Here is a 20,532-nt window from a genome sequence, read left to right as displayed (position 1 = left end):
TGTAGGGCTTAGTTAAACACTTTAATAGCTAGAAAATTAAGATGTCTTTTCTTCATCAGGTCACATTGATTTTAGCTGGTTTCAAACTAGCCATATAGGCTCTTATATATTTCTGTGTCTGTTGAGTATAGGTTCTACCATCTGAGGATTAGTTCCAGTACCTGCTGGAACTGTAACCTTCTTTTACCTGGTGTAACTCTGAGCATGCTAGTAATTCAATTAGCAAGAGTATGTGGCAAAGATTTTTTACATTTTTGTGTTGTTTTTTTTGAGATGTTTTTGTGTGATTTGCTGCAGGCTGTCATTTTTGTCTGCCATCCAATGTATGTTGGCAAGTGGGTTGTGTACTAGCCTTTGTGTCTGGTCACAGAAAAAAATTCGGGCATCTCAGCCAGACTGTTTTGTAATTCCTTTAGAATTAAAAGCATATGAAACAGATGCAGATTAATAAGTATTTTTTTTTATAAATAACATTTAAATAACTTAGAACAATAAAGTTCAAATACAACTTAAAATAAAGTTTAATGCTGTAACAACAGAAAAAGCATGTATAAGGATGGAAAAACAATATTGAAAGCTGTATGCCCTAACAGGAATTATACAAAAGATAGGATATGTTACATAAAAAACCTTAATATGTCTGAATTTTTGCTTCATCGTTATATATAATGTTAATTTGTGAAAAGTGAGATGAAGTACATTATTTATTCCTATTCTTATTTTACATACACTATTTGAAACATCTTTTAGAGCAGCATTAGGTATTTGTTTCATTAATAGATACAAACATTTTGTAGTAGAGTAAACTTAATTTTTCCAAACTAACTCTTTTATCTGAATACAACAATAAACATTTACAAGATTATATTTTTTTTTCTGATCATATAGTTTATGTATAGGATACCAGTTTCTTGGGGGAAGTATTTAAAATACTGCTCAGCCTCCACATTTACTATTGACTTGATAATCTGACAACTCATTCCAGCAGCCTTAAAGTCTGACATATTTTACACAACATTATCATCTGCTTATTATTATTATAGCAGCCATATTTAAGAAGCAGATAGGTTTTTTTTTTAAATAAAATATTATCAGATAATCAAGTAATGACTTATACTTCAGGGTAAATTAATTTAAGAAACTACCCAGTTACAATGACTAAGATAATGATTGTACAACTCTTTAGAATTTTTTACAACTTTTAGTTAGTAAATCTGGTTTTGTGTATATTTTCAAATCTTTTTCATGTAGTCTCTTAAAAATAAACATAAATGCGCAAGTCCAGCTTGTTCAGTTTCTCAGTAGTATTCCAGCCTCTCTTGATATCTTGTCAAATAGTCTTCTTAAAAATAATCTTCCTGCTGGAACTAGTTCTTTATAGATCATTTGTGATTAGGATATTGCCAGAGGAAGAAAGTGGGATGCTCTGTGTTCTTTCTTTGTTTTTTTACCTTTCATGGGGACTCCTTTGTGGTTTAATGTGACAAACATCTCCTTTCCTTTGTGCGTCCATTTTGCAGAAGCATATGTATTATAATGGTTTTCTTCAATTAGTTCTATGAAGTTGCAGTCCTCATTGCATACTTTCTATTGAGAGTAAATAATAGAATAGAGTAAAATAAGTACAAGTGATTTTTCAAATACTTAGATTAGGGAAGATGGGAGAAGAATATGCATTATAAACGCCACATATTATTAGTATTTTTAATAAATAAAATGGACTTCTGAAATCTGAGTATTGAATATTTTAGCTTTGTCTATTTCTCCTTAGTATTCCACGTTTTTAAAAAGTATATAAGCTCTAATCACTGACTTTATTAAATGGACATAAAAGTCTAGTATTGGATGTATGGGATAAGTATAAGATACATTTTAATTTGCTAGGAATCTATTTTATACAAACTATACAGATGTTGCATCAAAAATATGTATCTTTAAGATTGTATGTGATGATTGGACACACAAGAGAAGTTTGCATCCATACCTTTCCATAGAGTCTTCCTGACTTGTTCATTGCCAGAAAGTATTCACTTTCCACTCCTTTGATTGCCACTATTCCAACTGCCACTGTTCGGATTTCTAGAATACCTGCAAAGGCACACAGTAAGGGGCTGTAAAATGCTTGTTTGTTCTCCAGTCAACTTAGAAGGCTTAGCTGAACTCATAATCTGTAATACTTCTGTGTTTATTGAAAATCTGCAGCAATCATTGTTAGAAAACAGAAAAATTACATTATTCATATGAAGAAAGGGCTAGACTTTAAATATCATCTTTATATGATCATGCCTGCATACAGCCATTTAAAAAATTGTATGGTGATAATTTTTAAGTATATACTGAAGTTGCGATTTAGTATGAGTAAGTAATTTTTCTATTTTCAAAGAATCAGTGTATCTTAGATTTTATCAGGTTCAGGGTTTCATTTGGAAGAATTATATATATAGCCATCAAGGTTCACAGAATTTGTATAAAGCCTTTATTTTGAAGCTTTGTGTAGCAGTATCATTTTTTGAGTGTAAACCTTAGAACTTGTGACTGATAGAAAACAGACCACAGTGTCTTAAATAAGATAAAGTATTTGCTTGACCTTTGTATGCTTTTATGACTGATTGGAGCTGTAAAGATACATGTATTTGAAAATCATTAAAAGCTGCTCTGAGAACTTATTTATTCAAAACTAGAAAACATTTAGAGTTGTTTTCTATAAATTACTTTATTTTCATCTCGCTGATGTAGACCTGCAATAGCTTTCTGTAGTCACTATGATGCATTTAAATTACCTGCAACAGAAAAAATATTCTTACGTTAATAAAAAAAAAACCCAAAGAACTGGGCAAAGGCAGGAGGATGGTGCAAGTTACTGAGGAACACTAAGTTGTTTTCGAGCTTAAATATTGTTATTGTTGTTTTAGGCAATAGTTTAGAGTTGTACTTCTGAGTTTGAACGTTTTCTTCCATATTGAGTCACCTACAGAACTGTGTGCGGTAGCATCTGCACTGTCACTTATTCTTCAAAATAGGGTCTTTCAAAGCCAGCCAACTCTAGGCAAATTCCAATAGCTAAGCATGAGGGAGATGAGAGAGGAGGAGAGAGAGGCTTGTGTTAGATTTTCACCTGAAAGATGTCCTTCCTCTTGAACAAAACATTTTATTTTCTTCTCTTTTGAGTTTGCATAGACTCTTCACAGCCACCACACACCTAGATTTCATTACTTAGTTTTTTTAGAAAGGCATTGAATATTTATGATATTTCTCCTTCCCTATACTTTTTTTATATCCTGATATCCTTTGCTTTCTTTACTGTTCTGTTTTGCTTTCTTCCTTGAGATTACTGATGTATCAGTCCTAGCCTGTATCGCTTATTTTTTTCTTCCTGTTTTCCCTACCAGTAGATCTGTTACCTCTTCCCATGGTGCGTGCCCTGCTGAGCATTCATCTCTGAATAGTTATACTTTGGTACTTCTCTATCATGCTAAGCCAACTTTAAGTAAAGCTTTTAATTCTTTGACAAGTTCCACTCTGCTACAGGCCTAGCAACGATTCTTACAAAGGGTAATTTCTAACTGAAACTTACAAAAATTATATTAACTTTCATTTAAATTTCACTTTAGAAAAACCACAATGAGGCTGAAAAACAGATGAACATCTGCATCTAGCCAAACAAAGAACATAACAGTGGAAGGGATCTCTGGGTCATCAAGTCCAGTGCTCTGCTAGACTGGGAATTGCATCAGATAATTCTCTTTTCATAAACTTTGCCAATACTAAATTGGAGTTGTTATTTCTTTGCCCTCAGTGTTTCCGCCGAAGGCTGTTCCAGAGTTTGATTTATTTTAATGGCTAGAGACTCTGTAGTAATTTGCAATCTGCATTTTTTCAGCGACAGCTTATATCCATTTGTTCTTTTGCCTGTGTTGGCCATTAACTTAAGGAGAGTTTTTTTTAAAAAAAATCTATGTTTGAGTTTTCTATTTTTACAGAATTAAAAAAATGAAAGGTTCGAAATGACTTTTTAAAACAAGTTATGCTAATAGGAGTTGAGATTTCTTTGAGTAAGCTGATGTTGGCTGAAGTTACAGTAGCAAGAAATACTACTACTTTTAAAAAGGAAATGCCAAAAGTTTTTGTCCAAGGCAATATTATTATTACAATTTTTACATTATTTTTTAGATTTTTTTTTTTTTCTGAAGTAGATGGAGACGTTCATACTAACTTGTGGGAATTATTTTATTTTGATTTTGAGTACTTGTTTTTCTACTTTATTCTCAGTTGAGACATAAATGTCTTTCATTTGGAAATTACACTATCTGTATAGAATTTGGTATAGGATAGCAATTGGGGATATAAAAATATTTTATAAGCCTCCTGTATAGCAAATCTGAATGACAAAATAAAATGTTATCTATCAAAGTTGTATTCTACTTACAATTTACAAGGGCAGTACGTGTGATAGATTTATTGTATTCAGATCTTTACATGGTTTTTCTTTTTAAATAAAGACAGATAATTTCAGATTTGTAAATTGTTATGCATATTCAGTACTATTTGCTATATTATTATGTGCTTTTCACAATTTTAAGCAATTATGTACCCCCAGAATTAGGGCTAGCTCTCACATAAATAACCTTTGACACCCTGACTCAGAGGTGATATGAAATCTAAAGAATGTTTTAGGTCTTTGAATGGCACTTTCCTAAAGATACCCTGTCTGTGCATCTCTCCATAAAATTTAGTGAGGGAACACTACATGAACTCTCCAATAACTATGTCACATTAAAATGTTGTAATATTAGCAATGTTAACGAGAAAGAAAAAAGACCACAGAGAGTTCAGTGGAAATTGAGCTTGTGTGTTGTTGATTCTTTGCTCAGAACACGTCTATCAGAATTAAATGGCCTATCATAAACTGCATGGCTCGTTTTTCTGTTCCCAGTTCTAGATCATGTCTCATCTGTTCTGATGTGTCTTAACGTATCCCTAAAGGAAAAACAAAGCATGAATTTTTCTCTTTTCAGCAAAACATTTATGTGATTTAGGTCTCTGCGGCAGTATCTCACATGCACTTTTGTATTTGTTGTGCAAGTGATTCATCACTGAGTTCCTTTCTCTATTTTAAGGCTTATGACACAAGTTGCTTTAAGCAGTAAGACAGCATACTGTAAGGTCCCTTTTCTTCTTCTGGAGGCTGTGCCTCAGCAACTCTTATGCTTATTTCAGAAATGTAATACTGCTGCAATTCATTGCATTTTTTTTTCTTTAAATAAATTGTATAGGAAATGGAAACACAATATTTAGCAAACTGGGAAAAGTAAGACTTTACTGTGTAGTTAGAACTGGATAGCTGATTTTAGCTGAGAATTTGATTTACGATATTTCAGTATATAGTCTTTTGTATGAAACTCACTTGTTTTAGTAATTACAAAAGGTCATGCACATACATGAATTTAACATTTCTTCCTTTATGTACAGAAACTATGGAAAGAGATTATTAAGGTTGAGAAGTCATACACTGAAAATTTATTAGTTTATCAATGTCAGCATTGCAGTTATATCACATGCTTAAATTTAGTATCCAATATCAGAGGTCTCTCACAGACCAGGAAGAATGATTTTTGAGTAATATTAAATTTAATACCGACAGAGATTTCAGTACTTTAACTGTTTTACAAGGTACTTCTGAACATACAAGATTTATAAGGTGACCAGCTTTTTCCTGCACACCTATTATATGCTGCATAATTCTCAAAGCACAAGTTCTTTGATGAACTAGTTAATAGAATCTTAAACACTTATAAACAACATAATCTCACTGTGAAAACATCTAAACTACTTTTCTGTTTTTTTTGAGACTCAGCTTGATATATAAACACTCAACACAAACTTCGAGGTTAAAGAGACATGTGGATAATGGAAATCACTATCTCTTCCAATTATAATTTTATAAATTATTTAAATAGAAAAATGAGCTTTTGTGTTATATCATAATTATAGCACTAAACCAGGCAATTCCTAAAGGATATACCAAAGAATAAAATAATAAATCCATAAAATAATTTGTGGTTTTCCCTCTTTGTTTCATTTTCTTTAAGTATCTTTATTAAGTCAAGATATCACATTGTATTACACTGTATGACATTGTAGTCATATTGATCTGTCTTTGTTTTGTATGTGTTCCTGGTACTCAATCACTGTAAGAGAAATTACATAATGGTAAATAGACATTAGGATGTGTTGTTACAGACAGCACCCTAATCTATCAGTAGCTCTCAAGAGGCAATAAAAATGTTCAACCAGAATTTTGGCCAACTTCAGATGTTACCTGTCTTTTCTATACTTTCTGTAGTCATCTGCTACTGGTAATTCTTGCCAACAGGATGTTAGGCTAAATTAAATTTGGATCTGAGCTGATATGGTTATCCTTATGCTCTTAGTGTATATGGTTTGTTATACAGCTGTGACTTACATTCAGCCAATTCTGTGAATGTGATCTTTCTAGTTAGTTTGTTTTTTTTAAAAAAACCCACTCTTCTTTTTCTCTTCTCTTTCATTTTGAAATTCTGCATCACTGCAATCTCTTTAATAAGACTAGCCAGGAACAACATTTGGTGAACTGGAAAATAACCCAATAATCTCATTTTTCTATAAATGCAGGAAGAGCTTTGCTTCTGAGTAACTCATGGCATCAAAATCAACAACAAAACAGTAAAATATTATAAAGATTAGCTTTATAAGGATGGTAACCTGAGTTAAGCAAAACTCACCAAAGCTAAAGAGTGTCTTTTCTAGTATATTACTTTTGACTGCCATTAAGCCATGAACTGAATTAAAATGTATTCGTTTCATTGCTCCTCTACTGTGAACCGAAGTGTAGCTGAGCTTCAGTGTTCATGCTAATTCTTGATTCATTGGAAGGAGGTAAATCTCTATATCCGTAGAAAAACAGTAATAGAAGTAAAACTACTATGTTGTGTGATGTTTGTAGGCCATTTTATATATAAAGGCAAAAATTCTGTCCTCCTTAAAGTGAACAGTAAGATTTCAGCTAACTCAGTAAAGCCAGGATTTTATCCCTAAGGTAGCTCCTTCAGTGAGACAGGAGAGGTATAGTAAGCTAAAATCTTTTCAGGAAAAAACGCACACAGAGATGGAGAAGCATGCTGAACAGGCACAGATGTGAGACATGTCTGTGCCAGTTTCAAAGAGTTTGTGTAGCACCAGATACTTCAGAGAAATGATAAAGAACTAAAATCTACAGTCAGAACTTCTACTAAGGAAAGCCTCTTCTCCTCAAATAGTATACCATTCCTTGTCTTATATTACCAAGTCCATTGTTATGTGCTTCCTTTTGAAGTAAAAAGTTCTAATCCTTTCAGTCTCTATTCATGAAAAGGAAAAAGTCACCAAGCTAGGATGGGAAAGAGAAAATTCTTATATGTAGATTTTTTAATTTAAATATTATTTTAATACTCTAATAACCAAAATTACTTTAAAGACTTACTTCAATTGATAAGGTGCTGCTGATGAAAAGTTCAGAAGGTCAAACTTCAACCAAGTCTTAAATATCCTTGGGTTTAAAAATGAAAATGTAAACTCTGTTTTTCAGTTACTTTATCTAAAGCATCCACATGAAAGTTTAGAAGAGATTTAAGAGAACACTTGAATATACCACAAAGTAACTGGGAAAGAAATTAGATTAGAGCCAGAATGAGAAAAAAATCCTGAAAATGAGCACACAAAATTGAAAACAACTGTAATTTCTATAAAATCAGCATGAAATTCCAAACAATTTTATATGGTTGCATGGTCAGTGTATCAAATGTAGCTTAAAATTCCTATAGTGAATAAAGTTTCCTGTTGAGCTGAAATTCTGTCCAGTGTACGCAAAAGACACTCAGCTGAGATGGGCTATAGTTTTTCTTTAGAAGAAGATGACTATGCATGCTGGCTGCAGTCTTTTTAACCACTTGGTGCAAATTAAATAACAGACAGTTGATATGAAATCCAGTAGAGAAAAACCAAAGAAACAAAACAACCCTTTAGCTTGACACAACAGTTTTAGTGGGTGAAATATATATCAGTTTTTGGAGATAACGTAATAGATTAGGTGAGTTTCCTGGCATTCTGATATTGTCAGTACTTTACAAGTAGACGCTTTTATGTCTGGACTTGTTCCATGACTGTGGCTTGGAAGACAGGAAAGTACTTTGGGCTGGAAATTTGTATAGAAAAATTGGCATTTAGCTACGTCATTGATAGAAAATTGAGCATTCCCATGTGAGAGAATTCTTTCCTAGCAAGTGATATTTAATGATTTGGGTTTTAATCACCTGATTAAAACCAATTGACAGGTAACAACCTGTCCAATGGGTCTTTGGAAGAGAAGAGAGAGTAGAACCACCGAGCTAGATAACTTTTCACATGTTAGGGAACTGCCCCAATATGACATGTGATAAGATTGTTCAGGAAGATTTCGGAAGAGGTTTTAAAATACATTGTATTCAGTCCCTCATCAGCTGACTCTCTTCCCAAACACTTAATATGTTGCCGATATCCCCTCCATATCTATCATATAATGTTTCTGGTCACTGTCCTCGATTTGTTAGTACCAGAGTTTCTGTAGACATCAATTCAAAGAGAAATTTTGGCATCCATTACATTTTTCAGCAAGGGCAACAACAATTTCATCCCAATATTTTTCTGTTCTGTCAGGTACATATGTATGAGAAAATGTTTAAGGGTAAGACGGAAACTGCTAAGAAGACTTCTGTAGTCTTCTAAATGCTGGGAAGAAGGGAAGAAGAAAAGGAAAACTATGAGTTTTAAGAAAAGAAAAGCAAAATCAATTGTCCAGAAGCTAAGTTGTTATTTTACATTCTTCTTATTTCCTTTTAAAAAAAATAGCTAATAGATAATATATCTAATGCTGATTTTAAAAATATTCTAAATGCTTTACAATACCAAACTTTGTGTCGTATTTCTTGTGGACTCTCTGCACTGAAGTTGAAAAAACAAGTCTGTTGCTGATCTTTAGGGGTAGGGAGACTGGCACTGACAGTTGAAGTACTTGTAAGGAATGTGTTTGTGAAACGCCCTCTCCAAGACAGAATTGTCTTAAGAGAAAGTATGTGGAATCTCAAATCGGGAAAGAGGGGGAAGAAAAAACTTGGATAGAGAATAAGTCAACACAAAATGAAACTTCTAAATTTCACTAACTTGTGTTTCTAATTAATTGAATTTGGAGCACATATTTATGAATTCAAGTGACCTTTGCAGATGATTCAAGGCCAAGAAAAAGGCTCTCGTCATTGCTTACAAGACAGTGTTTAATTGTACTTAATGTAATTTGTTCTTTTGTTCTGGGATTTAATAAATTAATCTTTAAGAAAGTACAAATCACAATGGTCAATCATGCAGTATTTCAGAAAAAGTTCATGGTGTTATTAGTGCGCACATGCATGCATTTGGTGAGCCAGCACAGTAAATGCATTCATTAGCTGGCTTATTACACTTGAAATGTTTTTCCAGAGGAGTCTATCAGTATTTGTTTTCTGAAAGTAAATGAATACTTTCTTTGGATAGTTTTGTAAGTCATTGATTTCAGGAAACATTACCCCTTTCTATCTTTTTTTTTAAAAATAGTGTGTATATTGTGAAGTATTTTTTTGTGTTTAAGTTACTCTGATTCTTAATAATATTTTTTAATGGATGCATCTTAAATTTCATTTTTAGGTAAAACAATTTGTGTGCTCATTCTTTTTAAAATATAAAATCTAATGGTAAAAAAAATACTGCAAATAAAGGTATTAATTTAAGAGATATTGTAATATGATTTAATTTTTTTTTACCCTCCCCCATTATTAAATTACAATTGATAGAACATGGAATTTGCATTTGTATTTTGTACTTTCCTTAGCAAGAGAGCGAGAGTTTCCCAGATGGTACCTCATAGAATTTATGTTCATCAGCTTTGTTAGTAGAAATAGATATACAAGTATATGTTATAATGATTTTCAAAGCAGAGATGAGATTGTTTCCACCCCAGGAATTATCGGTCTATGGATATGATTTTAATAAAAAATTAATTATGGTAATAGAAAACAAGCCGGTACATACATTCACTATCACTTTCTTTTTTTAACTGTCATATATTTGCTTCTCCTTGTGATACTCAGAGTTTGGATTTATGGCATAAACACATATAAAATATGTTGTTATTTATGGCATGGACCAATATGAAAAGCTAAAAAAGCTTCTGTTTAGAGGCCTTGTGCTGTATCCATGCGTGCATTTGGTGTGCATGTGTAGATTATCTGAAGCAGTCTAGATATGAATATGACTGTAAAAATGATCTGCACATAAACAATGGATCTGTCAAGGGTTTTCAGTAGAACAGTTGAAGCTACTGGTTCAGTGAGGTGCCAGACATCTGGATATCATGGCTTATTACACTTGAAATGTTTTTCCAGAGGAGTCTATCAGTATTTGTTTTCTGAAAGTAATTGAATACTTTCATTGGAAAGTTTTGTAAGCCATTGGTTTCAGGAAACAATACCCCTTTCTATCTCTTTGGGGTATTTGTCTATCTCATGGACAAATATTCAAAGCACTCAAAACTCCTGGTTTTGTCCCGTGTATAATTTATAAGCAGGAAAAATTGTAGTTGTCTGAGGAAACACAATTAATGATAGAGATATATTCGTTGCGCACTTGATGCAGCATATTCTTCAAGCATCCTCAAGTAGCAGAATTTGCTTATAAGATTTAGTCCGTGTGCAGAACATGTTTAATTAAGCATAAGTAGCTGATGTTTAATTATCTTTTTCCAATTCATTGGGCACAAAAACAGTAGGCATACTGTTTTTAAAAAAATCAACTAATTGCTAAACAGAAGCCCATCAAAGTATTGTTTTGTACTTCAGTGGATTTTGATTCATTGATCATTTTAAAGATTCCTTACTTGACATTACATTATCCATAAATTTCTCCACTGTTTGCCAGTCCTACAAACTTATTAATACATGCATAACTAGATAGAACAACTTTATAATAAACCATTGTCCTGGTGGTATTCAACAGTTGACAGATAAGTTTGTTACAGAATTTGAGCCATGTCAAGTTTTCTGAAAGAAACTGCTAACTTGATAAATCTGTGAAGACAGTATAAAAATCACAAGATGAGAACCAAACAGAAGAGAGAAGATACAACAGGGAACTAAAATGGCTGTTTAGAAATGCTGTTGTTTTACTTACAAGATCTTTGCATGTGTACTTGGACTTGTGGGTGTTTACCTTTATGACAAAAGGAAGGAGTAAGCCGAGTTCCACTCTTAAGTGTGCATTGTTCAAAGTATTTACACAGTTTCACATGCATCATCAAATGTGTAATCTGGCCTTCTGAATATCTGTTACTGGTACCACAGCATGAAAAGAAGAGTCTGGTTTGAACTTCTAGGTTGATGTTTAGTAAATACACCTTCCTTTTCACTTACAAACTTACCACCTTTGATCTGCAGTGCAAAATTATTAAAAGCCATAATACCTTTTCTAGTTATCTTTCAAAGTGAATAAATTTAAAGCAGTGCTCGTCAGTTTACAACACTCAGTAAAGCTTACGGCCACTGATTACTGTAGTGAGGATTTCAGTGACCGTATTGCAATGAATGAGTGGTGAAGAGAAATAGCTTAGAATTTCTGAATATTTTACCTTACTGTACAATTTGTTTGGCCTCAGTTTTATATTAACTCTCTGCTAATGTTGGTGAGTTAGATAGGTTTGTAAATCAAATGCTTCATTCTTCATTGAAAATGGTAGCGTAGTAAGAATTGGTCTAGGATAATCTGACTCTAAATTGCCTTCTCTCCATTTGTGTGTGTCTCTTTGGAACATTAGCACTTTGGGCCACTGTCTTTCCCGTATTTCTCTTGATTTGATCTTCAAAACCAAAAGGGTATGACATTTTTCATTGAAGTAGATTGTAAAATCAAGGCACTTTTTTCCTTTAGAGGTCTGACTTGTGAATAGCAGTATATAGTAACGACTGAATAACATGCTGCCCTAGGAAGTCATTAACCTGTGAATTTCTTGTTGCACTTACTAGAACCCTTCATTTTGCTGATCTCCACTGTGCATTTCATATAAATATTTTCTTGATCAGCCTCTTATACAGCACATAGTCATTTCTCATTTTTGCAGGAAACTACATTTCTCTCCAATAAAAATTGCCCTGGAGCTAAACATATGGTTATAATGAAAAATAATATTATGTTTTAAAATTAATAGTGTCATGCAAAATCCAAATCTTAATCCTTCAGTCTGAAAAAGTACTCTCTTGTTACAATATTAATAATTCACTGATACTGATAATGGAATAAAAGGGTGGAACGACTGTTTACAAAATATACTTATTTCCAAGCAGTAAGAAAATTAATGATTAAATAGTTTAGAGCTAAACTTGTACAACAAATACCTTCCCTGCAGCTCAGATGAAGGATACTTCTAGTATTTGAATCTTTTGTGCCAGTTTCACTAGAATAAATGATCTTTTCGGACTTTTAGACTTTTGCAGACTTTTAGAACCTAGCTTCAAAATAGCAAAAATAAATGTAAAATGCTGCTAATTAACCTTTTCAGAGCAAAATGAGATACAGCCATTTAATGGTGCAAAAAATTCCCAAATTTAGAGTTTCAATGCCTTACAGCTCTTTTGATTATCTGGAACTTGGAAAATTCCACATAGGTCCAAAGCCTCCTGTCTCTCCAAATTCTTCCATAATGCAAAAGTGTTTAAATATATTAATTTGTTCTTTGATATTTTTTACTGTGCTATTTTGTGTTTTCATCTAGAAAAAGCTGATGTTTTGGTGTCTTGCCCCAGCGTTATTGCTGATTAAGTTTCCTTCCTCCTTTCCTGGGTAAAATTAGTGATCATAGTTGACATAAAATTAGTCATGTCATTTCTGTGGAAGACTTTTTGTTCTGTTTTTCTAAGGAAAACATGATATGCATATTATCATACCTTTTCTGTGTATAAGAAATCGAATTATTCGTTATTTGAATTGTGTTCTGAAGAACTTCAATTCCAGGTATTTCATGTGCTATTATGGTTTATCACCTGTATGGGCTGGCTGCAGGCAGTTGTAAAGATGGCATAAATATAACATGGCACTGTGTGCTGGACTTACTTGGTTAAAGGGGGCAAAAATACATCTAAGAGACAACCTGTTCTTTTTTATATGAAGTGTTACTGCACGCTCAAGGTCTAGCTGTTTTGTTCTGCCTGTTGTACTGTCTGCAGCCATTCCTGTTGCACCTTCTCTAGTCTTGAAACAGGCTTGACAGAAGGAATAGCAGAGCTGTATTCTGGGGATAAACTGAGTCTAAGAACTGCCTTCCTGTTCTTTCAGGATAATTTAGAATTACACACTGTTGACAGACATTACTAAAAGCTATTATTAAACACTCATAAATGATCATAATGACATTCTTGGTGCTGAAAACTGTATTATCAATTTAAATATAAAGTAAAATGCATTTTTAATAGTGAAAATGTTCCCAGATCTAGCTAATAACCGAATTATTTTAAATAAGTAAAATACAGAAAGTGGATGCATAAGAAAGAAGATGGCTGCAGTATTTCAGAACTTGAAAATATACTTAGGGGCCTCTGGCATAGGAGCAAATAGCTTTAAATGGTTTGAAACTTTAGACAGTAAAATTTTGTTTCACACAGTTAAGAGAGCATTTCTTTCATAAACACTGCAATCCCTATTGCAAGAGATCAACATCTTTTCCCACTCTAAGTAGTTATGTGAAACGTAGGGCAAGTACTACTCAACTGAATACGTTTTAGTTTGATTTCCAAATCAGAGCTACTACTTGGGGGAGCAACAGCTGAAGCGAGATATCTAAATATATCAATTACAGCATCTACAAGAACCCAAGCAGGCAGTGCGTAATTCCTTTCAAGGTACAAAATGCAAGAAGCTGCTAAGAACATCATACTAACCCCTTGCTGCACCACAGAATGGGAACTGATAGAAACCATCTGGCTCACCTTCTGCCCTCAAAATACTACCGGACATATATTTACATGATATGGTCTCTCAAATTGTTCTGGTTTGATGCCGACAAATAATTTAGATTTAGTTGAACTTTCAAAATCGGTGTTAGACCAAACACTGAAGTGTAAACTAATAGAAGGAAAATTTAAAAAAATCTCAAAATCAAAACCAATCTAATAATTTAATCCAATTCTGATAAATCAGTTTGGATTTTTGTACCCGATATTTCTCCTGTCTTACTCAGTATATGGATCAAAATGTGACTCAATTATTGAATTTTTTTTTCTAAATAGCTTAACAATTCCTTGTCTTAATTTTGCCTAATGTCATTAATTTACTTCTAGTTGCACACTGGTTTTACCAGTCTAAAAGTTTTGTCTAAGATGAAAGCCTGACTTCAGGGAAATCAATAGAATATTTGCCATTACACACAGGCAGCACTTTGAAACCTCTGTCTTTGTTTACATGATCAGATATTTATAGATGTGTTACTGTCATCCAGTTAATCTTTAATTGTCTTCTAGTTTACAATTCTGTATCAAAACTGAGAAAAATGGCAGCATTAGCAGCAGTGGAGAAAATTGTTCCTCTGATTCAGGATCAATTGCTAATACCAGAGCAAATAAACTATGGGAGCTGTAGCTAAATTTCTCTTTTATTTTGTATTTATTTGTGTGATTTTTAATCTACCTTTTTAAATTCAGCTGAATTATCCAGTTTGAAAATCAGAGGGTTTTTTTTCAGTTCTGACTTCATCTGCTAGGATGTAGAGGAAATCAGGTTTTAGTGATTTTGAGTTTGATGATACAAATACTCCTGCACACACTTAGTTTTGCCCGTGTGCATAATATCAGGAAGTCAGTGAGAAAACGATTGCAACTAGTGTCATGTAGATATTTTCTAGCATCCACAGCCTTTCTGTGCTTTGCTTTTCTCAAGTATTACACAGAAATAGTGTTCTAGCTTTTTAGTGAAAGTTACTTGTACCCTAAAAGTAGAAGGAAGGACTCTAGAACTAAGGGCTGCACACATTCCAGTGTGTTGTGATAGAATGGTACGATCTTATCTTCTGAAGACAAGTTACCAGTCTTTGCTAAAATGCAAGAAGTCATGGAATAAAGATAACGGTACTGAACAGTTAACAGAGCATAGGATTAGCCAAATTATATGAAAAGTTTCTTTAAACATTTAAAACTTTAACACATTTTTATTATGTGCTATTGGTTTGTACACAACCCAGTTTCCTATTGCTTTTGTTCTAATTTTTATACCCCTATATGTGAATCAGTGCAGTTATGTTTATTTCAATTAAATTATCATTGTTTATATCAGCTAAAGATATATAATGGGGACATATAAAAGGAAAACTAGGAAGTTAGAAAGCTGCCTTAAGTTGTTATCTGCTGTTCCTTTGCATTATCAACAATAACCCCACCTATGGGCTAGTTTAAAAGTATTTTTGTATATATCTGATGCTGCTTAACTCCACCTTTAGTTACCGAAACATTCTTAAAAACCTCACCCTAGTGACTTAGAAGATCAAGTCTCTCTAAAAGGGTGTTTAAACATTTTGACAGAAATTGCCCTAAAACAGTTAAATTAAATTTAAAAACATTAGTAAATTTGGTATGCCATAACAATCATCTCTCAATTAACCAGAGGAAAGTATTTAAAATGTGATAGAAACTACCTCACTTTCTTTACCAACTAAGGAAATTTCTTGTGGCCCTGAAGTGCATAAGGAAGGAGGTGAGCTCTCCGGTCCCTGTGTAACTGCAGTAGTTAGTTTTCTTGGCTCTCAGAGCACACAGGTACTACTGTATCACAACAGGGTGACTGTTTATAATAAAGTTATCTGTGACCAGTTTGTTAAAGGATTTAATATCTTAAATTCAGATCCATCTTGGCAGCCATATTATTATATTGGCAGAACTCCAAATTTCCATCTCTGACAATAATCAAACAACGTGTTTGATAGACTACGATGCAGTGCACTGGCGTAAGTGTAAAAATGTACTTTTCTCTTGATCTTGAGACAAATGGAAGATTTCGTACTACTCAAGCATTTGATAACAACTTCAGACAGGGGCCTTTGGGAATGCTTCACTTTTCTCTACTACAATTTGCATAATTCTTATTTTGCTTTTGTATGTATTGGTGTCATGAAGTGTTGATAAGCTCCGTAGAAGTAATACATAAGCAATCTGTAGCAGAATACATGGACCTCTTTAAAATCTGGAAAACAGCTGGTCTATGATTTGTAGATGTTTGAAAATGTGCATTTTGGCTAAGGGGCTTAAACAAGGATCTTGTTCAATTTGAGAAGAGTAAAACGTTCTCTGTAAGGAAGCAGAGTAGCATGGTACAGATTTCTTCCATAGGTTCATAGAGCTAGAGGACTCAGATAAATGTTGGTGGGTTTTTAATATTATACTATGGACTGGGTACCAGAAGCTGTATGTGCAAATAAAGGGTTTGCAGCTCTTACATTTTTATTTTGTGGAGGATTTGCATTGAGCTTGTATACTTTTGTGATTGTCAGACTCAATTTGCAGGCCTTTTTTTATTCTGTGTTGTGTTTATGATAATTTCTACTCCTTAGGAACTATTCTCTCCCAGTGTTTGCAACGTGAAAGGAAAAGTTACTCTGTAATGTTGAACTTAGCAGGAAATTTTAGAACTGCCTCGAAGACCATGAGGTTGCAACAGCACACAGCTTAGCTGTGCCCTTAGTGGTATGTTCCAAAATATGTACAAAAACCCCGTTCTTGGTAAAGAATTTGCTATGCTTTATGCTCTGACTGAAACAATTATGGCTATTCCAAGCACTTAAAGTGGTGAAGAAACCTTTTCTTTCTTTGTGTGAACTATTTGTGACTTCAGCTATGTGGCAACAAGGGGCTTGAGAAAAAGTACCGAAGTTGACTGAGACACAATTGTTTTTTACCAGACAAAATGAAATAAAGGGCTTATGCTGTTCTTAGCTTGGTGGTTTTGTGCCACTTTAATTCCTCCATGATTATCAATGTATTCTTGATTCATATGTGAATGCAAATGCTATATGGTAGAAAAACATTTACAAAAATAGATTCTATTTCTAGTATTAAATGTATATTCGGTATAAATAATGCAATCAGTTTCTACTCAGTATAGAAATGTGGATCTGTGGTTTTAATATAGCTCAAAAAAAATAGAATAAACTTCCATTGATATATTTCATACAGAAATATTAATTTGCACATACATTTGAAAAGTAATAGCTAACTATTTTTCAAGTTGAATATCCTAAATTGGTTATATTCTGGTGTATTGCGCTCTTAAGCCAGTATCTTGAGTAGAGTAAATAGAGATAGAAACATTAATCTAGATAAATGTTGGTAAAATACAGATAAGTCGTTCTAACTTGAAAGTCAGGAAGAGATTAATTGTGGAACAGGAATTTCGTTTTTCTTTATGCCCAGTCTGTATTACCAATGTTATGAAACCATATCTTAAAGTAAAAGCACATGGATTTGCAGAAGCAATAGTTATTATTTGGCATCTTTTAAAATTAACTTCTCAAGCCATTGACAGACATCAGTAACAAAACTCCTAATTTTAGTAGAGACAGGCTTTTACAAATGGCATACATTTGTCTCTCTCCTAATATGGGTCTTCCAACTCTTGAGCAACCTTTTCCTAATGAATCACAGGGTTAGATAGCTTTTCCACTAGTCAGTAACTTAACTCCTCCACAGCTGTGCAATATTTTTTACTTTCAACAGCAACTATTTAGACTATTAATGACAGTTCTCTATAGTTCATCGGTAAGTCAATATGAATAGAACAGCCGTATTTTGACTGTATGTTGAAAAGAGAGCTAATGCTGTACTTCTCAACAATTACTTTCTCATGTTGATTACATCTCTGTGTTGTTGGGAATGTATTTCAATCAAATACCATGCATGCAGAGAAGGAAGTATCTTTTTCATGTAGAAATCTATGTTAATGAAATAAATATGGCACAGTCTGACAGGGCTCAAATCAGACCTTTTTGTACAATACCACCTGTGGGGTAAATTGCAGCACGTATGATTATGATAGGATGATGTATATATAATTCTTTAGGGATCCACTAACAGAGGCTAATTTGGGATGCAGCTGCCAGATAGCTGTGAAGAGGAAAACAAAGAAAGAAACCATCCCACTATTATGGGTCTGGAACCAGAAAAGTGTAAACTCATGAAATGGGAGCTATAACTAGCAATTCTACTTTGCTAAGCTGAGTTCAACTGAAAATACCCATAACTGCATTGCTGAAGTCTGAACGAGAAGACAATATAATAATTTGTGATCCCAAATCTTCAGTATTTACAGTGCTGTATACAGGCAGAAATATCCTGCAATTTCCTGCATCACCTACAAAAGTGTGATCACCTACATTCTAGTTTTGGAATTCACGCAGTTAATTGCTTGGGGAAATAAGCATGATTACTTCCATGTGCAATTTGTACAAAACTCATGTTTGTTAAATTTTGTCATGTATGGACAAGGATACCCCAAACAAAAGGGTATCACAGACAGAAAAAAGTGAACAGCTAACGTGAAGAGTAAGAAAACGAAAAAGGATTTTTGTAATGTCAGTCATATATTTAAATTTAGCCCTAGAAGGAAAAAAAGTGTCTATCTTATGGATACAAGATGATCGCTTGCAAGTGATTAGAAGAAAGTCGGGAAATGTCGGTTCTATTATTTATTTTGTCTCAGCTGCATAACAGTGGCTATTTGCACATTTTGAAAATATCATCTGAAGTGATTTAGAAATGTACCATATATATGCTCTGGGGTTTAGGCTTCAGTATTGCTTTTTGAAATGTCACTTGAAATGTCCATTGAGTACTTGTCAGCACTTTTAGAAAATTGTCTCTGGGATGACTACAGGTCCTATCTGAAAAGGGCAATGTACAGAATACCCACTCGTGTTTGTGAAATATTTTGTTATACAAGAAGAAAAAGTGGGATTAGTATTTAGTCTTATTTTGGCAAAGATAGGTATTTATTACATTCCAAATGTTAAATAGTTCTGAATAATTTCTACAATAATTTCTCACAATAATTAAGATAAATATATCTTCTATCACTAGATCATTTTCTGCTTAAATGATATAGCCATTGGAACTCATCACATTCTCTTAAATAATCTGGTTGGATCAGAGCTAGGCTGTTCACCACTTTACTAAATCAGAGGGTTTATGCCTCATATGTTATGAATCACCTGAAAAATTCTGATTTTGGTCTAGTTTGGTCTAATGCTAGTTTTGTGATTTTGGCATAGACCAGTTTTGCTTCCAGTGCTCCTTCTGGATGAAAGTGCCATTTCAGAAATTCTCCTTAAAACATTCAGAATGTGTCCTAGAACAATATGATTAGAATAGATGCATTCAAATTCAAAACACTGGATTACTGAGCTAAAAAAATTAACAGAGCATGATTTCCTTGGAAGATGTGGTAATAGTTTCCTAGAAAGATGTGGTAATCTTTTATTTTTCCTTTAATTTTGTTGCATGACAGTTATGTTCAGTAATATAGACTGAATTTCCCAAGTCACACAAACATCTAGTCAGAAATGAAGGCATATTAAGTAATTTTAGTTTGGTATTTATAATCAAGTAGCTTGAGCATGTTTGCTAATTTGAACATTCTGATTGAAATTGGTGTATAATAATTTAAAAGAATGGTTTTAGTAATAGCTGTATTATTTTCATTGCTCAACTTGGGGCATTTAAAGGGACAAGTATAGGTGGCCTCAGACTCTTGCCATTTACTTTTTCAGCAGACTTTCCTAAGGCTACTCTCAAAATTCATTTAGCATTTGGTTTTCTTTGAAGTAATAAATACTAACTAAAAACTCCAATACCAATTCACCCAAATATATGGCTGTTACACTGTTAGTACAGTAGGAAAACATGCCAGACTGATTGTCTTTTACAGCCTCAATAAGAAAACTTCCTTCCTGACTGCTGAAACAGGTGCTCAAAGAGAACGCTCAGCACTCTGAAATGTAGTGCCAGTACTGTAGGGGTGGCAGGGTGTAAGAGAGCAAGAGGCTCAAAACACCTGTGTAGTTGATTACCTTAGTAGGTGGGGGGAAGGAGGGTACAGCCAGCCCCTTGTAGCTGGCCAGCAGTGAGAAAGGAGAGTTCCTTACAGGGAAGAGCCTTTCCATGTGTTTCCCACTGTGGTTTTCTCCACGTTTCTTATGTTGCATTTACGTGATGAGGTAAGTGGTAGTATTTGTTTCCTGAGTGGATGAATGGTCTTTTTGGAATCATAATTTGGACATAAGGTACAAGAAAGTTTCTTTCCTTTTTTCTGACTAGTATACAGTGTTTTAAAGTGCTCTGAAGAAGAACTTGCTTGCCCTGGAAATAATGTAACTTTTTATTTGGTTTTCATTTTCAGTCTTTGCTGGAAATATTGAGCAGGATCTCC

General features: G+C 33.5%; 1 protein-coding gene across 2 annotated transcripts in view; it reads right to left on the bottom strand.

The window, feature by feature from the left end:
- Window positions 1-820: 820 nt before the first annotated feature.
- FGF7 (fibroblast growth factor 7) overlaps window positions 821-20,532 on the bottom strand; it is a 29,992-nt gene continuing 10,280 nt past the window's right edge. The window contains exons 3-4 of one of the 2 annotated variants that reach the window (XM_009703276.1): window positions 1,985-2,088; window positions 821-1,587 (exon numbers count right to left, since the gene is read on the bottom strand). In XM_009703276.1, the coding sequence (XP_009701578.1) occupies window positions 1,393-1,587; window positions 1,985-2,088 (299 nt within the window). In that variant the 3' untranslated portion in view covers window positions 821-1,392. The remainder of the gene's footprint in view (window positions 1,588-1,984; window positions 2,089-20,532) is intronic. The other variant, XM_009703275.1, reaches the window with a different exon arrangement.

The sequence above is a fragment of the Cariama cristata genome, unplaced genomic scaffold (assembly GCF_000690535.1).
Source record: "Cariama cristata isolate BGI_N322 unplaced genomic scaffold, ASM69053v1 scaffold4017, whole genome shotgun sequence".
Taxonomy (NCBI): domain Eukaryota; kingdom Metazoa; phylum Chordata; class Aves; order Cariamiformes; family Cariamidae; genus Cariama; species Cariama cristata.
Note: the sequence above shows the minus strand (reverse complement) of the source record. Positions and strands in the feature narration are given on the sequence as shown.